Source organism: Vulpes lagopus, chromosome 24, assembly GCF_018345385.1.
Source record: "Vulpes lagopus strain Blue_001 chromosome 24, ASM1834538v1, whole genome shotgun sequence".
NCBI lineage: Eukaryota > Metazoa > Chordata > Mammalia > Carnivora > Canidae > Vulpes > Vulpes lagopus.
In genome coordinates this window covers 17601434-17619465 of record NC_054847.1, presented here as the reverse complement: position 1 = coordinate 17619465, position 18032 = coordinate 17601434, and the positions used below count along the sequence as shown (strand labels likewise).

General features: G+C 37.6%; 1 protein-coding gene across 5 annotated transcripts in view; it reads right to left on the bottom strand.

Moving 5' to 3' along the window:
• Positions 1-17640, bottom strand: part of RAB3GAP1 (RAB3 GTPase activating protein catalytic subunit 1) — a 116560-nt gene extending 98920 nt beyond the window's left edge. For 3 of the 5 annotated variants that reach the window (XM_041739426.1, XM_041739423.1, XM_041739424.1), the window contains exons 1-3: positions 17615-17640; positions 17459-17514; positions 12088-12163 (exon numbers count right to left, since the gene is read on the bottom strand). In XM_041739426.1, coding sequence (XP_041595360.1) covers positions 12088-12163; positions 17459-17514; positions 17615-17632 — 150 coding nt within the window. In that variant the 5' untranslated portion in view covers positions 17633-17640. Of the gene's footprint in view, positions 1-5132; positions 5189-12087; positions 12164-17458; positions 17515-17614 lie in introns of those variants that run through there. The other 2 variants (XM_041739427.1, XM_041739425.1) reach the window with 2 other exon arrangements.
• Positions 17641-18032: the final 392 nt, after the last annotated feature.

The following is an 18032-nucleotide window of genomic DNA, read 5'->3' as shown; positions in this document are numbered from 1 at the left end:
TGTCTTATTCAAATCACTAGAATTGGTGATTATTGCACCAGAATTATTCCAATCAATTTTTGTTCTTAAAGACTTTATTTATCTGACAGAGAGAAAGCACAAGAGGAAAAAGGTACGCAGGATCATGACCTTAGCCAAAGTCAGACATTTAACGAAGAGAGCCACCCAGGTACTCCACTAATCATTTTTTATATATATATTCCTCCACTAGATTGTAAACAGCAAAGACTATGTTCCATTCTGCTTTGCAGCCCAGAACTCAACGTTGCCTACATATTTAATAAGCAGCTTAGGAATTACCTTTTTAAAAATTATTTATAATAACCCCCATGTATCCCAAAGATGCTAGGAATATGTAATATATTTTAAATATGTGAATATGCTTTAATATTTAAATATACTTACAAATGTTTATGAATATAAATACATAATGTATTTGGATAATATATACCCTGTGATCTATTCTAACAACATGAAATAGCACACAACCCAATCCAAAAGGTATCCTCTCTGACTTAAGCTGACACATGTGACATCAGAGTACTCATGCTGTGTTCTTTATGAAATTCATTTTCTCAGAGCATGGGTTAAACAGAGATGAGTCAACTCACTGCCTCTCTCTGGATGATTTTCTCTAAATTCTAAGCACAAGTCATCTTTAGGATTTACTTGCTACCAGAATCTAATTTCATCTTAAATGGCCTGTCACATAAAACATAATCCTCCAATTAAGGGATCCCTGGGTGGTGCAGCGGTTTAGCACCTGCCTTTGGCCCAGGGCACGATCCTGGAGACCCTGGATCGAATCCCACGTCGGGCTCCTGGTGCATGGAGCCTGCTTCTCCCTCTGCCTATGTCTCTGCCTCTCTCTCTCTCTCTCTGCCTATTGTCTCTGCCCCTCTCTCTCTCTCTCTCTATCATAAATAAATAAATAAATAAATAAATAAATAAAGCATAATCCTCCAATTAAATATATAACAATTATTTATAACATAATATATATATATTATATAACATAATATATATATATAATTTAAATTTATGTAACAATTATTTAACAATTGATAGCAAACTTAAAACTGTTTCCTCTACTACCAAATACAACCCATTATTGAAAAGAAAGAAAAATATAGTAAAGCATTTAAAAAAGTGAATTTTTTTCCATTTCTTTTTTTGAGGACAACAGACCCATGGTTCTCAATCTAATTAGATTTTAAAATCACTGAAGAGACTTAAAAATCTACTGGTAACTAGACTCCACAATAGACCAATTAAATTAAAATTTCTGAGGATGTAGCCTAAACACTAGAATTTTTCAAAAGCTCTTCAAGTGATTCCAATGTGCAGCCAAGGTAGACAATCACTTGGTATAGAACTAAAAATTAAAATTTTCATCCACAGGTGTAAGAAATCCTTTTGACCATATACAGTATTAAAACACTCCATATGAAAAGTAACTCAAAATGGATCACCGATCTAAATACAAGAACAAAAACTACAGATACCATCAAGAAAGTGAAAAAATGATAAATGCTACAACATGAAAAATAGGGAGAAATATTTGCAAATTATATAGTTCCTAAGAGACTTGTATCCAAAATGTATAAGCAACTCTTATACTGAATAAAAAGACAATACAATTTAAAAATGGGCAAAGGTGGGGATCCCTGGGTGGCTCAGTGGTTTAGCACCTGCCTTCGGCCCACGACATGATCCTGGGGTCCCGGGATCGCCCCATGTCGGGCTCCCTGCGTAAAGCCTGCTTCTCCCTCTGCCTGTGTCTCTGCCTCTCTCTCTGTGTGTGTCTCATGAATGAATAAATAAAATCTTTAAAAAATAAAAATAAAATAAAAATGGGCAAAGGATCTGAATAGACGTCTCCCTAAAGAAAATATGCAAATGGCCCATAAGAACATTAGTGCTCATACCAACAGCCATTGGGCAAATGCAAATCAGAACAAGAGTTCTCTTCACATCCACTAGGATGGCTATAATCAAAAAGATAACAAGCATTGGTAAGGATGTGGACAGATCAGGACAAATACATTGCTGATAAAAATGTGAAATGAAGGGCGCCTGGGTGGTTCAGATGGTTAAGCATCTGATTTCGGCTCAGGTCATGATCTCCAGGTCCTGGAATTGAGCCCCACACCCCTACATCGTAGGGCTCCCAGCTCAACAGGGAGTCTGTTTCTCTTTTTCTCCCTCAGCCTCTCTCCCTGATCGTGCACATGCACACACTATCTCTCTGTCTCAAATGAATAAATCTAAAAAATAAAAAAGTAAAATGATGCAGCCACTTTGGAAAAAACTGAAGTAGTTTCTCAAAGGTTAAAAATAAAATTATAACAGGGGTGCCTGAGTGGCTCAGTCAGTTAAGGTCTGCCTTCCACTAAAGTCATGATTCCAGGGTCCTGGGATTAAGCCCCACATCGAGCTCCCTGCTCAGCAAGCAGTAGGCTACTCCCTCTACACCCCTCCCCCTTGCTCGTGCATTCTCTCTCATGCTCTCTCTCTAACAAAAATCTTTAATAAAATGAAGTTACGGGAACGCCTGGGTGGCTCAGTGGTTTAGTGTCTGCCTTCAGCCCAGGGCGTGATCCTGAAGTCCTGGGATTGAGTCCCACATCAGGCTCCCTGCATGGACCCTGATTCTCCCTTTGCCTGTGTTTCTGCCTCTCTCTGTGTCCCTTATGAATAAATAAATACAATCTTAAAAAAATAAATAAATGTTACCATATGAACCAACAATTATACTCAAAAGAAATGAAAACATACACATAAAAACTTATACATGAAGGGTCACAGCAGTATTGTTTACAATAGCCAAGAAGTAGAAACAATGTAAATGTCAATCAACTGATATAAGGATAGATAAAATGTGGTGAATCCTTACAACCAAGTAGTATACAGCAATAAAAAGATGAAGAACTAATAAATGCTATATAATATGGACCAACCTTGAAAACTTTATGCTAAATGAAAAAATCCAATATACCAAAGGCTACAATCATACAATAATGATTCCACTTATACAAAATATTCAAAATAGGCAAGTCTACAGAGACAAACAGTAAGTTAGTTGTTACCTCGGGATAGGAGAGAACAGTAAGTGACTGCTAACAGGCATGGGGTTTCTTTTGGGAGTGACGGATTTGTTTTAAAATTGATTGTGGTCATTGTTGTACAGCTCAGTCAATATAAAAATCATTGAATTATACACCTTAAACTGGTGAACTTTATGACATACACCTGATACCTCAATAAAAAATTTAGACTGAGATTTTCTTATAATCACAGTATTTTACAACTATCTACTCTGAAAAACATTCTAGGCAGTTTCAAATCTGAATGCACAATTATCTTCGTTAAAAATAAAGAAGGAGGACATTTGGGAGGCTCAGCGGTTGAGCGTCTGCCTTCAGCTCAGGGCTTGATCCTGGAGACCCGGGACTGAGTCCCACATTGGGCTCCTTGAAGGGAGCCTGCTTCTTCCTCTGCCTGTGTCTCTGCCTCTCTCTGTGCGTCTCTAATGAATAAATAAATAAAACTTAAAAAAAGCGGGGGGGGGGGCACATGAATGGCTCAGTCCATTAAGCAGTTGGCTCTTGGTTTCCACCCAGGTTACCCAGCTCTGGGTCCTGGGGTGGAGCCCCGACGCATCCAGCTCCACATTTGGCAGGAAGTCTGCCTGGGGATTCTCTCTCCCTCTGCCCCTCCCCCTGCTCACATTCATGCTTGTGCGCACGCTTACTCTAAAATAAATAAATTAAAAAAACAAAAATAGGGCAGCCCAGATGGCTCAGCGGTTTAGCGCCACCTTCAGCCCAGGGCATGATCCTGGAGACCCTGGATGAGTCCCATGTCGGGCTCTCTACATGGAGCCTGCTTCTCCATCTGCCTATGTCTCTGCCTCTCTTTCTCTCTGTCTCTCATGAATGAATAAATAAAATCTTTAAAAAAATAAAAAATAAAGAAGTTTTTTTTTTAAACTCAGTGAACACTTCATCCATTTCTGGATAAAATAAACCAGGTCTTTCTCTAGTCATAAGTGACTCTAAAACTATATGCTTTTCAAGCAGTTTTCCTAAAACAAAACAAATATGCTAGTAGGCTGGCAAAGCAAATAAACACCTAGTAGAGTAGTTGCCCCTCATCCATGGTTTCACTTTCAACAGATACATATAACCACAATGTGGTCAACAGAAGTGGATGACCCTCCTTCTGATAAATCGTCAGAAAATCAATAGAAGGCTAACTAACTCTACATCATGATGCCTATGTCATTCATTTTACTTCATCTCATAACGTAGACATTTTATCACCTCACATCATCACAAGAGGGAAAAGAGGGGTGAGCATAGTACAATAAGATATTTTGAGAGAAATATTTACATAACTTTTATTACAGTATACTGTGTTTTTTTTTTTAATATTTATTTATTCATGAGAGACAGAGAGAGAGAGACAGTGAGAGGAAGGCAGAGACATAGGCAGAGGGAGAAGCAAGCTCCATGGAGGAGCCTGATGTGGGACTTGATCCTAGGTTTCCAGCCCATGCCCTGGGCTGAAGGCAGATGCTTAACCACTGACCCACACAGGCGTCCCTACAATGTATTGTTATAATTATTCTGTTTTACTATCAGTTGTTAATTTCTTACTGGGCCTACTTCATAAATTAAACATTGTCATATGTATGTACATATAGGAAAAAGTATCTACAGCGTTCAAAACTATTCATGGTTTCAGGCATCTACAGGGCTTTTTGTAACATATCCCACTTGGATAAGTGGGAACTACTACAAAACTCAATTCCAACAGATAATCTGATGACTCCAAACAATAACTCTAAAAGCAAAAATGTGAAAGAACACATTTAATCTAGAAAGCTGACATTACATTTTCCACATATTTTGTAAAAAGGAGATTTGTTACACTTGAGGATTTGTTTGTTGTGAAATGGACAGAAGTATGTAATGAGTGTATCATGGCAGTTTCCAGTTCCTTGTATTTATTAATTTATTATACAATCATGGATACTGGCCATGACGACTTGAAATTAATAAATTATATCTAATCTCACATACAAACACAACCCCTCCCCCCCTGCCCCAAAACAGTCATCTATATACCTTCCACTCTTCACAGGTAGCCTGGTTGGCCCTCAGTCTGGATCAGGATCATTCCACTAAAAGCACAGAAGTAGAGAGGGGAATGACATTAAGGCTCAGTCCAAAAGCTCTTCTGCATGGAACTTTGACTTTAGTTCCACAGGGTTATTAAAAACCCTAACAAAGGAAATTCGCAAACAAAGGGGAACTTATTAGTCCCTCTTGGATCAATAAAGAGCCATAATTCATCCAGAGAACATTCAACTATCTAAGAACTCTAACAGTAAGAGATCCTAAGAGGATAGAGCCCACTACAAGTCAATCATTAACAAAAACAAGCTTTTCCAAAAAAGAACTAGCCAGTAGATTTAAGAATCCATAAGATATGTTGGTTGACACAAATAAGTCTTCTTTATAGGCAACAAGTACTCTTCATGGCCACCTCTGGCACTCAGCTCTAACAGGAGTTAGGGCCTATCTCCACAAGCAGAATTTACGCTCATCCAAGTCAGCATGGCTTGTAATTTAAGCCCAAGCATTTTATCTCTTGATCTGACCTCTTCATCTGTAGAAATGACCTTCTCATTTGTTTATACAGTATTTGTTTAAACAGTGGCATGGGCCCTGTATCAATCTAAAGTTCAAAATGTAATTCATGATATATACACAGAAAATTTTACTTCACAAAGAATGCTATGCTATAACTCAATGGCAAGCAAAAAAATCTCTTTAAAATATACAAAAGAAAGTAAGAACTAGGAAATAATAGAACTAAAAATGTCTGAAGATACCTCTAATCTATCTCAGGTTAAACCTGAGCTTTTTCAGCCAGAATACAGTACATAAAACTTCATTTCTCCCCAGCTTAACTTCTAGGAGCTCTAAGGAATCAATGAATCAATTTTATTAGAAGTGTTAAGTAATCCTCTGTGTTTATATTCTACTCTGCTTAAGCAACTATCACTTTAAAGCCTCTGGTGAATATTTCTGAGAGAGATGCAGCAGCAAAAGTAGCAGCAGCAGCAGCAGCTAACAATGAGATGGCACAGTGCCACATGGGGTTATAGTAAGCAATAGAACTAGATTTCCAACACAAGCAGTGGGACTTTAGAGCCCACTCTTTATCACTAGGCTCTCTCCTTAAAAATATCTCCTGACATTTTATATTACAATAGAAACTTTCACACAACAAAGAACTCCAAAAACTTTCAATTTGAAATAGGAAATATGATAAAATGCTAATTTTTTCCTTCTGTATAATATTCGGGAAAGTTACATACACTATAGTTATTATTGAAAGGAAAAAGAGGACACCTGGATGGCTCAGTGGTTGATCATCTGCCTTCAGCTCAGGTCATGACCCCAGGGTCCTGGGATGGAGTCCCACATCAGGCTCTGCACAGGAACCCTGCTTCTCCCTCTGCCGATGTCTCTGCCTCTCTCTCTCTCTCTCTGTTCTCTTGAGAATAAATAAATGAAATAAATAGGAAGGAAGGAAGGAAGGAAGGAAGGAAGGAAGGAAGGAAGGAAGGAAGGAAGGAAGGAAGGAAAAAGGAAGGAAGATGGAGGAGGAAAAAAAAAAGACTAAACCTTACCTTAAATAATCCTATTCCTAAAAACACTATAGGTAACTGAATGCTGCTTTCATTTTGATTTACTTCAATTCAGAAAACTATTCTCATCACTGACTGATCCTCAACTATCTAATTTGCAAAAACTGTCTTTAAATATGGTATATACACTGGAATATTATCCATAATTATTCATAATATAATTCATAATAGCCAAAAAGTAGACACAACTCAAGTGTTCACCAATAGATGAATGGATTAACAAAATGTGGTATGTACATAAAATGATTATTACATCATAAAAAGAAAATTCTGACACATTGCACAACATGGTGAATCTTGACATTACGCTTAGTGAAATAAGCCAGAAACAAAAGGCCTAATAATACTACATGATCCCAATTATATGAGATACTTAGGCTACTCAAATTCACAGCAACAGAAATAGAAGAGCGGTTACCAGGGGCTTAGAGTAGGCGAGAGGAAGTTACTGCTTAAGGAGAATGAAGTTTTCAGTTTGGGTGACAAAAACTTCAACAATGTCAAAGTACTTTAATGCCACTGAGTTTTACACCTAACGGTAAATCTTATATGTATTTCACCACAAAAAAAAAAAAAAAAAAAAAAAATTAAATCAACATGATTTACCATATTTAGAAAACAAAATAGCCACATGATTATTTCAATAGCTACAGAGTAAAATTTCAAAAAATTAAACACTCGGGGATCCCTGGGTGGCGCAGCAGTTTGGCGCCTGCCTTTGGCCCAGGGCGCGATCCTGGAGATCCGGGATCGAGTCCCACGTCAGGCTCCCAGTGCATGGAGCCTGCTTCTCCCTCTGCCTATGTCTCTGCCTCTCTCTCTCTCTCTCTCTGTGTGTGTGTGTGACTATCATAGATAAATAAAAATTTTAAAAAATTAAACACTCATTCATGATTTTAAAAAAATTAAAGCTTTTGGCAAACTAAGAGAAAAATTTCCTCAAACTTATAAAGGACACCTATGAAGAACTTAAGATGTTTTTAATGTTGAAGCACTGAGCATTTTTTCCCTTACAATGAGAAAAAGGCAAGAACGTCTGCTTTCAACAGTTCTCAACATCTTACTAAAAGTCCTGGTTAGGGGTACCTGACTGGCTCAGTCAGTAGAAGTGTGCACCTCTTGATCTCAGTGTCGTGAATTCAAGCCCCATGTTAGGCACAGAGTTTGTTTAAAAAACAAACAAACAAAGACTACCCTGATGACACTGTGCATAACTGAGAGGGGTCACTAGCTGTTTTAGTATTAAAAAGAAAAAAAAAAAAAATCCTGGTTAGCGCAGAAACAGTAAGAAATAAAAACGACAAAAATTGAAAAAGAAGTAAAATATGGACACATATTTACAGGCAACATGGTTACGAATGTAGCAAATGCAAAAGAATTAACACTAAGAATATGGACCTTTACTTTAGCCAGGTCTCATGATACAAAGTCAACACAAAACCTATAAATACAGAGACCAAACTGATGGTTACCAGAGGGGAGGTCAGTGTGGGGAATGGGCAAAATGGGTGAAGAGGAGTGGGAGACACAGGTTTCCAGGGATGAAAGGAGTAAGACATCGGAATAAAAGAAATCACATAAAGAATATAATCAATGAAACTGTAATATGCTGTATGGTGGCAGATGATACACGTGAGCATAGTATAATGTATAAACTCATCAAATCGCTATGTTGTACGCCTAAAACCAACGTAACACTGTATGTCAACTATACTCAAAAAGAATTTTTTAAAGTCAACATACAAAATTTTACTGTATGTCTATGTGCTAACAACAAATGAAAAATGAAACTAAAAAATAATTCCACTTACAATTGCATACAACATAAAATACTTAGTAATAAATTTAACAAAAGACAAGTAAGACCTCCACCAAAAACTTTAAAGCACTGCCGAGAAAAATTAAAGACTTAAGTAAATGGAGGAATGTGCCATTTTTACGATTGGAAGCTTCAAGACTGTCCAAATGTCACTTCTCCCCCAAAGTATTCTATAAATTGAACACAAACCAAATCAGTTCCAGCACAATTATAAACCTTTCTAAAGAAATTGAGCAGCTCACTCTAAAGTCCATAATAGAAACATAAAGTACCTAGAACAGACAAAACAATCTTGGGAAAACAACAAAAGCTGAAAATTTACATTAACTTCGGGACTTACTTTAAAGCTATACAGTAGTTCTCAACTGAAGACAATTTTGCCTCTCAGAGGACATGTGGCAATGTCTAGATACATTTTTGGTTGTCATCATTGGGAAAGTGCTATTGGCATCTAATAATTAAAGAGTCCAGGGATACTACTAAATACTCTATACTGCATGAGGCAGCCCCTAACAATCTGGCTCAAAATTTCAATGCCAAGGTTGGGAAACCCTAAACTACAGTAGTCAAGACAATGTGGTACTGACACAGTACTATCAAATAGATTAATGAATACAGATTCCAGAAGGTAACTCCCTATGTCAACCGTCTTGACAAATTTAATGGAGAAAAGTGTTTTCAACAGAGGGTTCTAGAAAGATATCCATATGTAAACAATGAACCATGATTTCTCACTTCAAACCATATACTAATATTAGTTCAAGATGGATCCCAGACCTAAAAGCTAAAATGATAAAAAGGCTTTAGAAGAAAACATAAAAAGAGTATCTTCACAATTTAGAAAACTACTATCTGAGAAAAGACTTAAAAGCAGAGTACACAAAAGAACTAAAAGACTCCTATAAATTAATAAAAACCCAAACCAATTTAAAACACGGACAAAAAACTGAGTAGACATTCCACAAAGACAGATAAACAAATGGCTAATAAGCACATGAAAAGTGGTCATGTTAATATTCATCAGAGAAATGCAAATGAAAACCAGAATGAGAAATACAAATAATAAAAAAAAAAAGAAATACAAATAATTCTACAAACTACATACCCACTAGAACAACTAGAATTTTTAAGACTGAAAACAAGCAATTGGTGAGAATGCAGAGCCACCCAAACTCTCATATATGTACTGCTACTAGGTGAATAATATGGTACAAAAAACTTTAGCAGTTCCTTATAAAGTTAAACATATACCTATCCTGGGACCTAGTAATTTCACTCCCAGGTATTTATCTAAGAGAAATAAAAACATACGTCTCCAAAGGTCTCATATAAGAATGTTCTGCTTTATTCATAGCTAGTATGTCTGCCAACAAGTGAAACTGCAGTATATTCATACAAGAGTGTACAACTCAGTAATAAAAAGAAACAGTGATTCTTGCAGGCACAAAGAAGCCAGGCACAAAGAGTATCTACTGTATGATGCCGTATATATGAAATTCAAGATCCAAGCCGAAAGTAATCTGCTGTTAAAAAAAAAAAAAAAAGAGAGAGAGAGAGGACAGCACCTGCTTGGGGAACATCAGTGAGGAGCACGGGGATTAAATGGAAAGGGTTGCTAAGAACCTTTCTGAGGTGATGGCAATGTTTCCCAAAGTTCCTGAGTGAGGACCGCTATTACACGGATACAAACATTTCTTCAAATTAAGCAGTTTTGCGTACTATATGTAAATTTTATTTTAAAAACTTTTAAAAATCTAGTAGGGGGTGGAGAGTTGGTAGAGGTACTACTGAAATAAGAAAATAGAACATTGTTGAAATTGAGTGACGGGCAGATGGGAGCTAATCACACTATTTCGTCTATTTTATAAATGTTTGAATTTTTCATAATTAAAAAGTTTTTTAAAATTTCTCAATTCCCCCATCAGTGGAGGAAGAGAATTGGTAATCACTGTCCCCCATATGAATTACACTTCAGTCACTGTCTAAACTTTCTTTTATATGCTCAATAATCTCTGTTCTTTATACTTTAAACTATTCATCACAGTTAACAGCTCACCTTGCAATCTAGTCATGTTTTCCCTAACTCATTTATTTACTACCATCTACAGGGAGGAAAGGGTTGGAGAGAGTCAACCTTCCTTTAACCCATGCTGGCAGTATGTTTTTACGTGGAATACAGTACCCAATTTATATGCCAAAATTGAATTTAGCATCTAAAATTTTAAATCTTATTTGCTTAGTTATTTATCACTTTAGTTCCTCATCAGAATTTATGTTCAATGGCAATATGGATCTTGTCTTATTCATTATTTCTTCAGATCTGGCACACAGCAGATACTTAGTAAATACACATAAATCAAAGTATTAAGGCATATAAATAACATCAGAGCTCACAAAGACTCAGTTTAGCTCTCTTTTTAGTGCCACAAATCATTTCCCATTCCAGTAGCCACCTTGTTTTGCCCTAATTTTACTGTCAACTATATCGTTATGTTTGTTTCAAGTGAATAGAATGATCTGTCTGAAAACTTTACATTTTCTACTCAAAAATGTCATCATAAAAAGATTTTAATAAATCAATTTGTATCTCAGCACCTTTAAATGATGTTTTTTTAAGGATGTGGGATTTCCATGTGCAATGTTACTTTTTTTCCTTACGCATATGAATAAAGAGGAAAATCCTAATGCTTTGATAGTCTCAAATTCTGTTATCACAATAAAGCTTAAAAACCCTCATAAATATTGAGAGTCCCCTACCAAGAGATAAACTGCAGTTAATAAGACTTAGAATAAAAACAATCAATTTTACTTCAAAAAATTGTCTAATAAAACAAAGCATCTACATAAGCTTAAAATCAAATTGTTAATTCCCTTTAGTGAAAAACAGAAAATCCAGGTTTGTTCTCAGAGTATATTCTTTAGTAATTATTTGGGGTATGGTTTATCTTAGATTAGAATTAAGTATCTTAATATCCAGCAATATCTTAGATTAGAATTAAAACTCCACTTCAATTTTGAATGTTTTCTTCATTCTTAAATATCCTCAAAACATCCAGACGTTAAAAAAGGGGGTTAGAGGTAGACAAATACTATTAGTGGTATTGTAAAGTACAAAACTTGAGTGAAAAACCTGCTAATAACACCAAGTCAGTTAAGACCAAGATTTTTCCTCATCAGTTAGGCAAAATACTCTACCCATGAAGCTGGTAACTGCAATGTTTCTCTGACCAAACAAAAAACTTTTAAAAAGATTTTCTAACATTCTAAGGGAGAAAGAAAGAAGTAAACATGAGAAGAAACAGAAAATCACTCACAAAGAATGACATTATGCATATAAAATTTTATTTAAAAATGGCTCACAAATGTCTTACATATGTTTTTTGCCAGATTCAAATCCAAGTTCTTCCAGGTGCCACTTTATGTTCATAAATCATACAGAACTTTAAAAAAAAATTTAATTCAATGTACCAAACGCAGCAAAGGGCTTAAAAATAGAAGTTTCAAAGTAAACACTTATTTAGAGACACCAGCAAATAGATCTGACCTTTTCAAGTGGCTTTCCCAAAGAGTTTCCAATCAGTTTCCAATCATTTAAAACTTCTTCAACTTTGGAAATAAACCTAGGGAGGAGTAAAAAAAAAAAAAAAAAACAAAACAAAAATCTTTCTGAACATATAATAACCTTTTTTTTTAACTATTATTACACAATTTCTTTAAACAAGTAGGTTTTATATTTTAACATTTTTATCAGAAAAGGCTCAGTAAGTTTTGTATTATTAGCCTAGGGATGCCTGGGTGCCTCAGCAGTTGAGCATCTGCCTTTGACTCAGGGTGTGATCCCACAGTCCGGGGAATGAGTCTTACATCAATCGGGCTTCCTGCAAGGAGGCTGCTTCTCCCTCTATGTCTCTGCCTCTCTCTCTATGTCTCTCATGAATAAATAAATAAAATCTTAAAAAAAAAAAAAAACTGAAATGTATTATTAGTCTAATTTTTGGATGTGGAATAAATGTGGAAATAATCTTCTCTAATCCAAGAATTCTTACATTTTAATATTTTTTTAAAGTTAACCCCACCCTCAATGTGGGACTCAAACTCACAATCCCAAATCAAGAGTCCCAAGCTCTACCAACTGAGCCACCCAGGCACCCCAAATTTTGACTTTTTAAAAGTCGACAGCTTACCCAACATAGGCATTCTGCTTCTATAAAATATAAATTAAGCATAAATCTCTCTACATTAAAATGAATACAAATTTGGAACAGAAATCAAAACTGAGTGACTAAAAGGATACTATTAAAGATAACTATGAAACCAATAATTTTTTCCCTACCCTCAAAATAATCTATTTAAATTAACTTTTCCTTTGAAGATATTTAAGAACTGATTGATCTCCCTCTTCCCCCAAAAGAAAACATCCAGGAACTTTGAACTTTGCTCACTAAAATAAACCATGTTGAGTGCCTGGGTGGCTCAGTATTTTAAGCATCTGCCTGTGGCTCAAGACATGATCCTGGAGTCCTGGGATGGAGCACATGCCTCCCCCACCCCCATGGGTCTGGCTCCTTGCTCGGCAGGGGGCCTACTTCTCCCTCTCCCTGCTTGTGCTCTGCCAAATAAATGAATAAAATCTTTTTTAAAAAATTAATTAAATAAACCATGTTTTAAGAGAGAGCTGGCAAGAAACTTCAAGTAGATTTGTCAGCTTTAATAACTGACAGCTTTTAAAACTAATCACTATCTAATCTTTAAATCTACTAAATGAGGGGCGCCTGGGTGGCTCAGTCTCTTGAGCATCTGCCTTCGGCTTGGGTCATGATCCAAAGTCCTAGGATGAAGCCCCACATCGTCAGGCTGCCTACTCCGTGAGGAGCTTGCTTCTTCCTCTCCCCACTGATCATGCGCTTCTCTCTCTCTCTCTCTCCCTCTCTCTCTCAAATAAATAAAATCTTTTAAAAATCTACTGATGAAGTGGACCTATTAAAGAAAATGAAAGAGCACCTGGGTGGCTCAGATGGTAAAGCACCTGCCTTTGGCTCAAGTCATGATCTCCAAGTCCTGGAGACCTTGCACTGGGCTCCCAGCTGAGTGGCGAGTCTGCTTCTTCCTCTCCCTTTGCCTATCACCCCACTCATACTTACTAGTGCTCACTCACTCGCTCTCTCAAATGAATAAAAATCTTTAAAAAAGAATGAATTTTGACTAGTGACATGGTCAATATCAGCAAATTAAAACTGTCAAATCTCAGTAGTAGTGTTAAAAGACTCTTTCAGAAGACTTTATTACACTAAGAAGCTAACTTCTTATAGAAGTATGATGCAATCTAACAGCAAAATTGCTCTCCTAAAACACCTACATCATATTGCTAGAGTAATAGAGTTAATTCTAGTCAAAATATATTCACAAGCATCAGGTTTTTTCCTTCAGTGACAATATAAGTTAATATTTACATTTGTTTTAAGACAGTAATGATAGTAATGATAAATCTGATTTTTATTATTTAAATGAACCTTCTAATTAATTCCCCTTTAAGACTAAAGGCAGTATTAATATATATACTAATCCACTTCTGGGTAGTTTCATCAAAAGGCAATTATTGGTTCTGAAAATAAAAAGTTAGCATGTTTACAAAAATAAAAGGAAATAAAAATTTTAGATGTATCCACTTGTGAGCACAAATGTGCACGTGAGGGATGCCAAGTTGCCACAGTTGGTTAAACTGCCAACTCTTGGTTTCAGCTCAGACTGTGATACCAACATCCCGAGATCATGCCCTGTATCGGGCAGCAGGGAGTCTAAGACTCTGTCTCCCTCTGCCCCTACCCCACTCTCTCTAAAAGAAATAAATGAATCTTTATTAGAAATGTATGTTGTATTTATAAAGGCAAAAACCTGGAAGCCACCTAACTATCCAGTTGCAGCAAACAGCTGGTATGTCCACTGAATGGATTAGTATGCATCCATAAAAAATCATGTTTGAAGACCATTTGTGAAAATAAGAAAATGCTTATTTCACATACTAAATGAAAACATGGAAGCTACAGAAATAAATATTAATATGTTTTGATACAAAATGTTCACAACACATTCAGATTAGAAGAAATTTTCTCAAATATTAAGTCGTCTTAGAATTTTTTTTATTCTGTGAGGCATTATTATAATAAAAATCATTGAAAATATTGCTTTCACAGAAGGAGCACATTAAAACACTTATTTAATGAATTCTATCAGTACTACCTAAAAGAGAAAAATTGCCGTCTACTGAAAGTGTTGAGATTTGACTAGAAAAATGTAAAAACTTTATTGCTGAAAGCTTTCAAAATCACAGTTGAAGGGTCGTTTCCTCTGATTCTGCATTCTATATTAGGTTCCTTTGTTATATGCATTATAAGACCAGATTTCTTTCCCTTCTCAGCTCTTATTTCAATTGTAATTACAGACTCATTTGTATTAGATTCATGTCTGTCTCTTCTACTAGACTTTACGGTAAGAGCAGGAACTGTCTTTTTATTGACCACACCCCTACGCCCTGCACTGTATTTGACACATAGGCACTCAAAAAATATTTCTGCAAAGGACAAAAGATTAAAGAGTTGGGGGACTCCTTTTTTGGGGGAGGAGTCCATTCAGTCCTCTCAATAAACTGTCTTTATGGCTCCTAACATATTAACAAGAACCTTCATTCACACATTAAACCCAAGGTTTAAGAAGACTCCAAAGTCTTTAACATTTTCCCATGTGCTATAAAACACTACTGTAGCTCTAGAAATGAACATAAAAACCAAAACCCAAATTTCCTACTTTGTGGTAGTGAGTACTACCACATTACTGTGTTAACAATTATCTCCATACAAGGAGCTAAAGGAGTTAATATTGCACTTCAGGATACTTTAAATATTTGCTAAGGGAAAATAATCATGTTTCCATTCCATACTCTTGATGCTTCCTCACCCCCACCCTCCAAGATTCAGGTGACATTTTTCTAACTACCTTCAAGACATCAAGTTATTATTTCAAATTCAACTGGTCTAAAACTGTACTCTTCCCACTTTCTTATCTTCGTTCTTTTAGGCAAGAAACTCCAGTTGCATGTTTCTTTCTACTCTAACATTTCATCAAGTGTATCTATCTAAAAATCTTTTTTGAAATATCTAACAATACTCCTTTCTACGCTCCCTTCCTCTTCAGTCTCCAAATACCAATCTAACTATTGATCAAAGTAAGTCACCGGGCTTCATTTGACTTAATCTCCTGAAACAACTCTCATCCTGTCACTTTGTCACTCTAAAATCAAGGGTGTCTCACCATTGTTCTTTAATGGTTCTCTCCAAGTGTGGTCTCCTGACCAGCAACATCAGCATCACCTGGGAACTTGCTAGAAATGCACATTCTTAGGTCCACCTCAGATATGATCAGAAACTATAATTCTGATGCACACTAAAGGCTGAGAATCCCTAATTTTAAAAGCACCGAGTCTAGAGATTTCTTTACTCAGCTTTGAAGACTGTCCATGGACTGTCTCATCTCATTAATCTTATTTATTTCCCTTCAATAGATAGCCTTTACTCCAGTAAAGACATCTTCATGAAGTCCCAAAGGTTCATTTATACTCATCTCTATTTATATTAATACCTTCTCAAATCTAACCAACCACTTTCCACTTTCAATATCCAGCTCATTTCCAATCTTTCCTATGAAATTACCTCCCCTAATTGTGATCCACAGTATCATCCTTCTCTAAACTTTTTATATAGTTCACACCAGCTGGCTTACAATTTAATCATTTTCTGTTTTGTGTAACACATAGATCAAAGGTTTTGTTTTGGTCTTTGTTCTTTTCCATTAGTTTAACTCTAGACACAGAACACCTGTTCAATAAAGCCCTTGACAATATGGCTACGTCTTACCAACTTATTTTTTGGAGGGTACCACAATCAAACTATTATTCCACCAGGGATTTATTTATGTATGTATTTATTTATTTATTTTTAAAGTAGGCTCCTTACCCAGCATGGAGCCCAACACAGGGCTTGGGGACTCCTGACCTCAACATCAAGACCTGAGCTGAGATCAAGAGTTGGCCACTTAACCAACTGAGCCCCCCAGGCGCCCCTCCGGCAGGAATCTTTAATATTTTCCTCATTGAATGACATAAGATGCGCAAATCTCCTCTCCCGACCCGAAAGATTATCAAATGTTGCAACGAACTAAATACTGACTGACCTCCACACCCAGAAGGGTCTCTGTGACACCAACCTGAAAATTTCTCATTCTCAGCTATTACTCTTTCACAAAGTTGGCTTTCAGCTCATTTCGCTCAGCTGTTCAGGGAGGTGCGATGGGCACAGGAAGCCTGGGCACATTACCCACGGAAATGCAACGACCTGAATCAGAGAGTCCCCAAAACCATCTGCAGCATTACCTTAAAGGTCATTCTAAAGGGCAGGATGGAGACGGCGGGAGGGCGGCACATGGACAACCGCCAGCACCACCAAGGCCTCCTCCAGGAAAGGGTACACCTATGCCCACGAGAGGAAAACCGCAGCTGCCAAGTTTACGGCTTAGGGTAGCAACAGGAGTTAAACGGAAACGAAACCGGCCACGGAAGTGGTAGCTCGGGGAACTGTTTCTGCGGGTGGGCGACGACGGAGGTCTGAGGAAAGTGGTCTGAGAGTGAAACGAAACTTTTCCTGAGAGCCGAGTCTCGGGGTTGGGCTGACGGGGGCGGGCCGCCGCTTGGCAGACGCGAGACGCGGAAGAGGCGTGCGGCTGACCGCGGACAGAAGCCGCAGAGCCCGCGGCTCGCCGGCCTTACTTCTCCCGCATTAGCGGCGTCACACGTGGTCTACCTCGGGGACGCGGCCAGGGGACGCCGCGGCCCGCGGTACTGACAACCACTGACAGGACTCACTCACCTTTCCCATTCCGAGGCAGTGGTGAAGTCCGTGATCTCAAATACCTCGGACTCGGGCTACGGTAAAGGAAAAGAAAGATAAAGAGAATGAGCCCCCGGGCGCTGACACGGAGGAGCAAACTTACAGACCGGGAGAGGCAGGGAGCAAACACCTCACCTCACTGTCGGCCGCCATCTTGAGGAGCGCTGGGAAGGGCGCTAGGGCTGCCGGGAAGGACGAGAGCGGGAGGGGGCGGGGCCTCGGCGCAGACCCGCCCCGGAGGCCCCGCCCCCTGGGACTGAGTCCTGCCCGGAGTCCTCAAAGGCTGAAATCATTTGATTTAAAACAGGCAAAAAAGAAAACCTTGGAATTGGAAATCTTCCTGTAGAGTAATGAATTCAGAGAGAGAACAGAAGCAAGGAGGTAAGACAAGGCAGGCCCTAGATTCCTGTGAATAAAGTATTAAAAAACCTAAACCATGTTGAATTTGTTTTCCTTCAACCTCTATTTATTGACTGCAAGGCACAAAGCTAGATGCTGTATATCCACCCTCCTCCACCCCCCCTCAAAGAAGTTACAGTTTGGTTAAGTCATA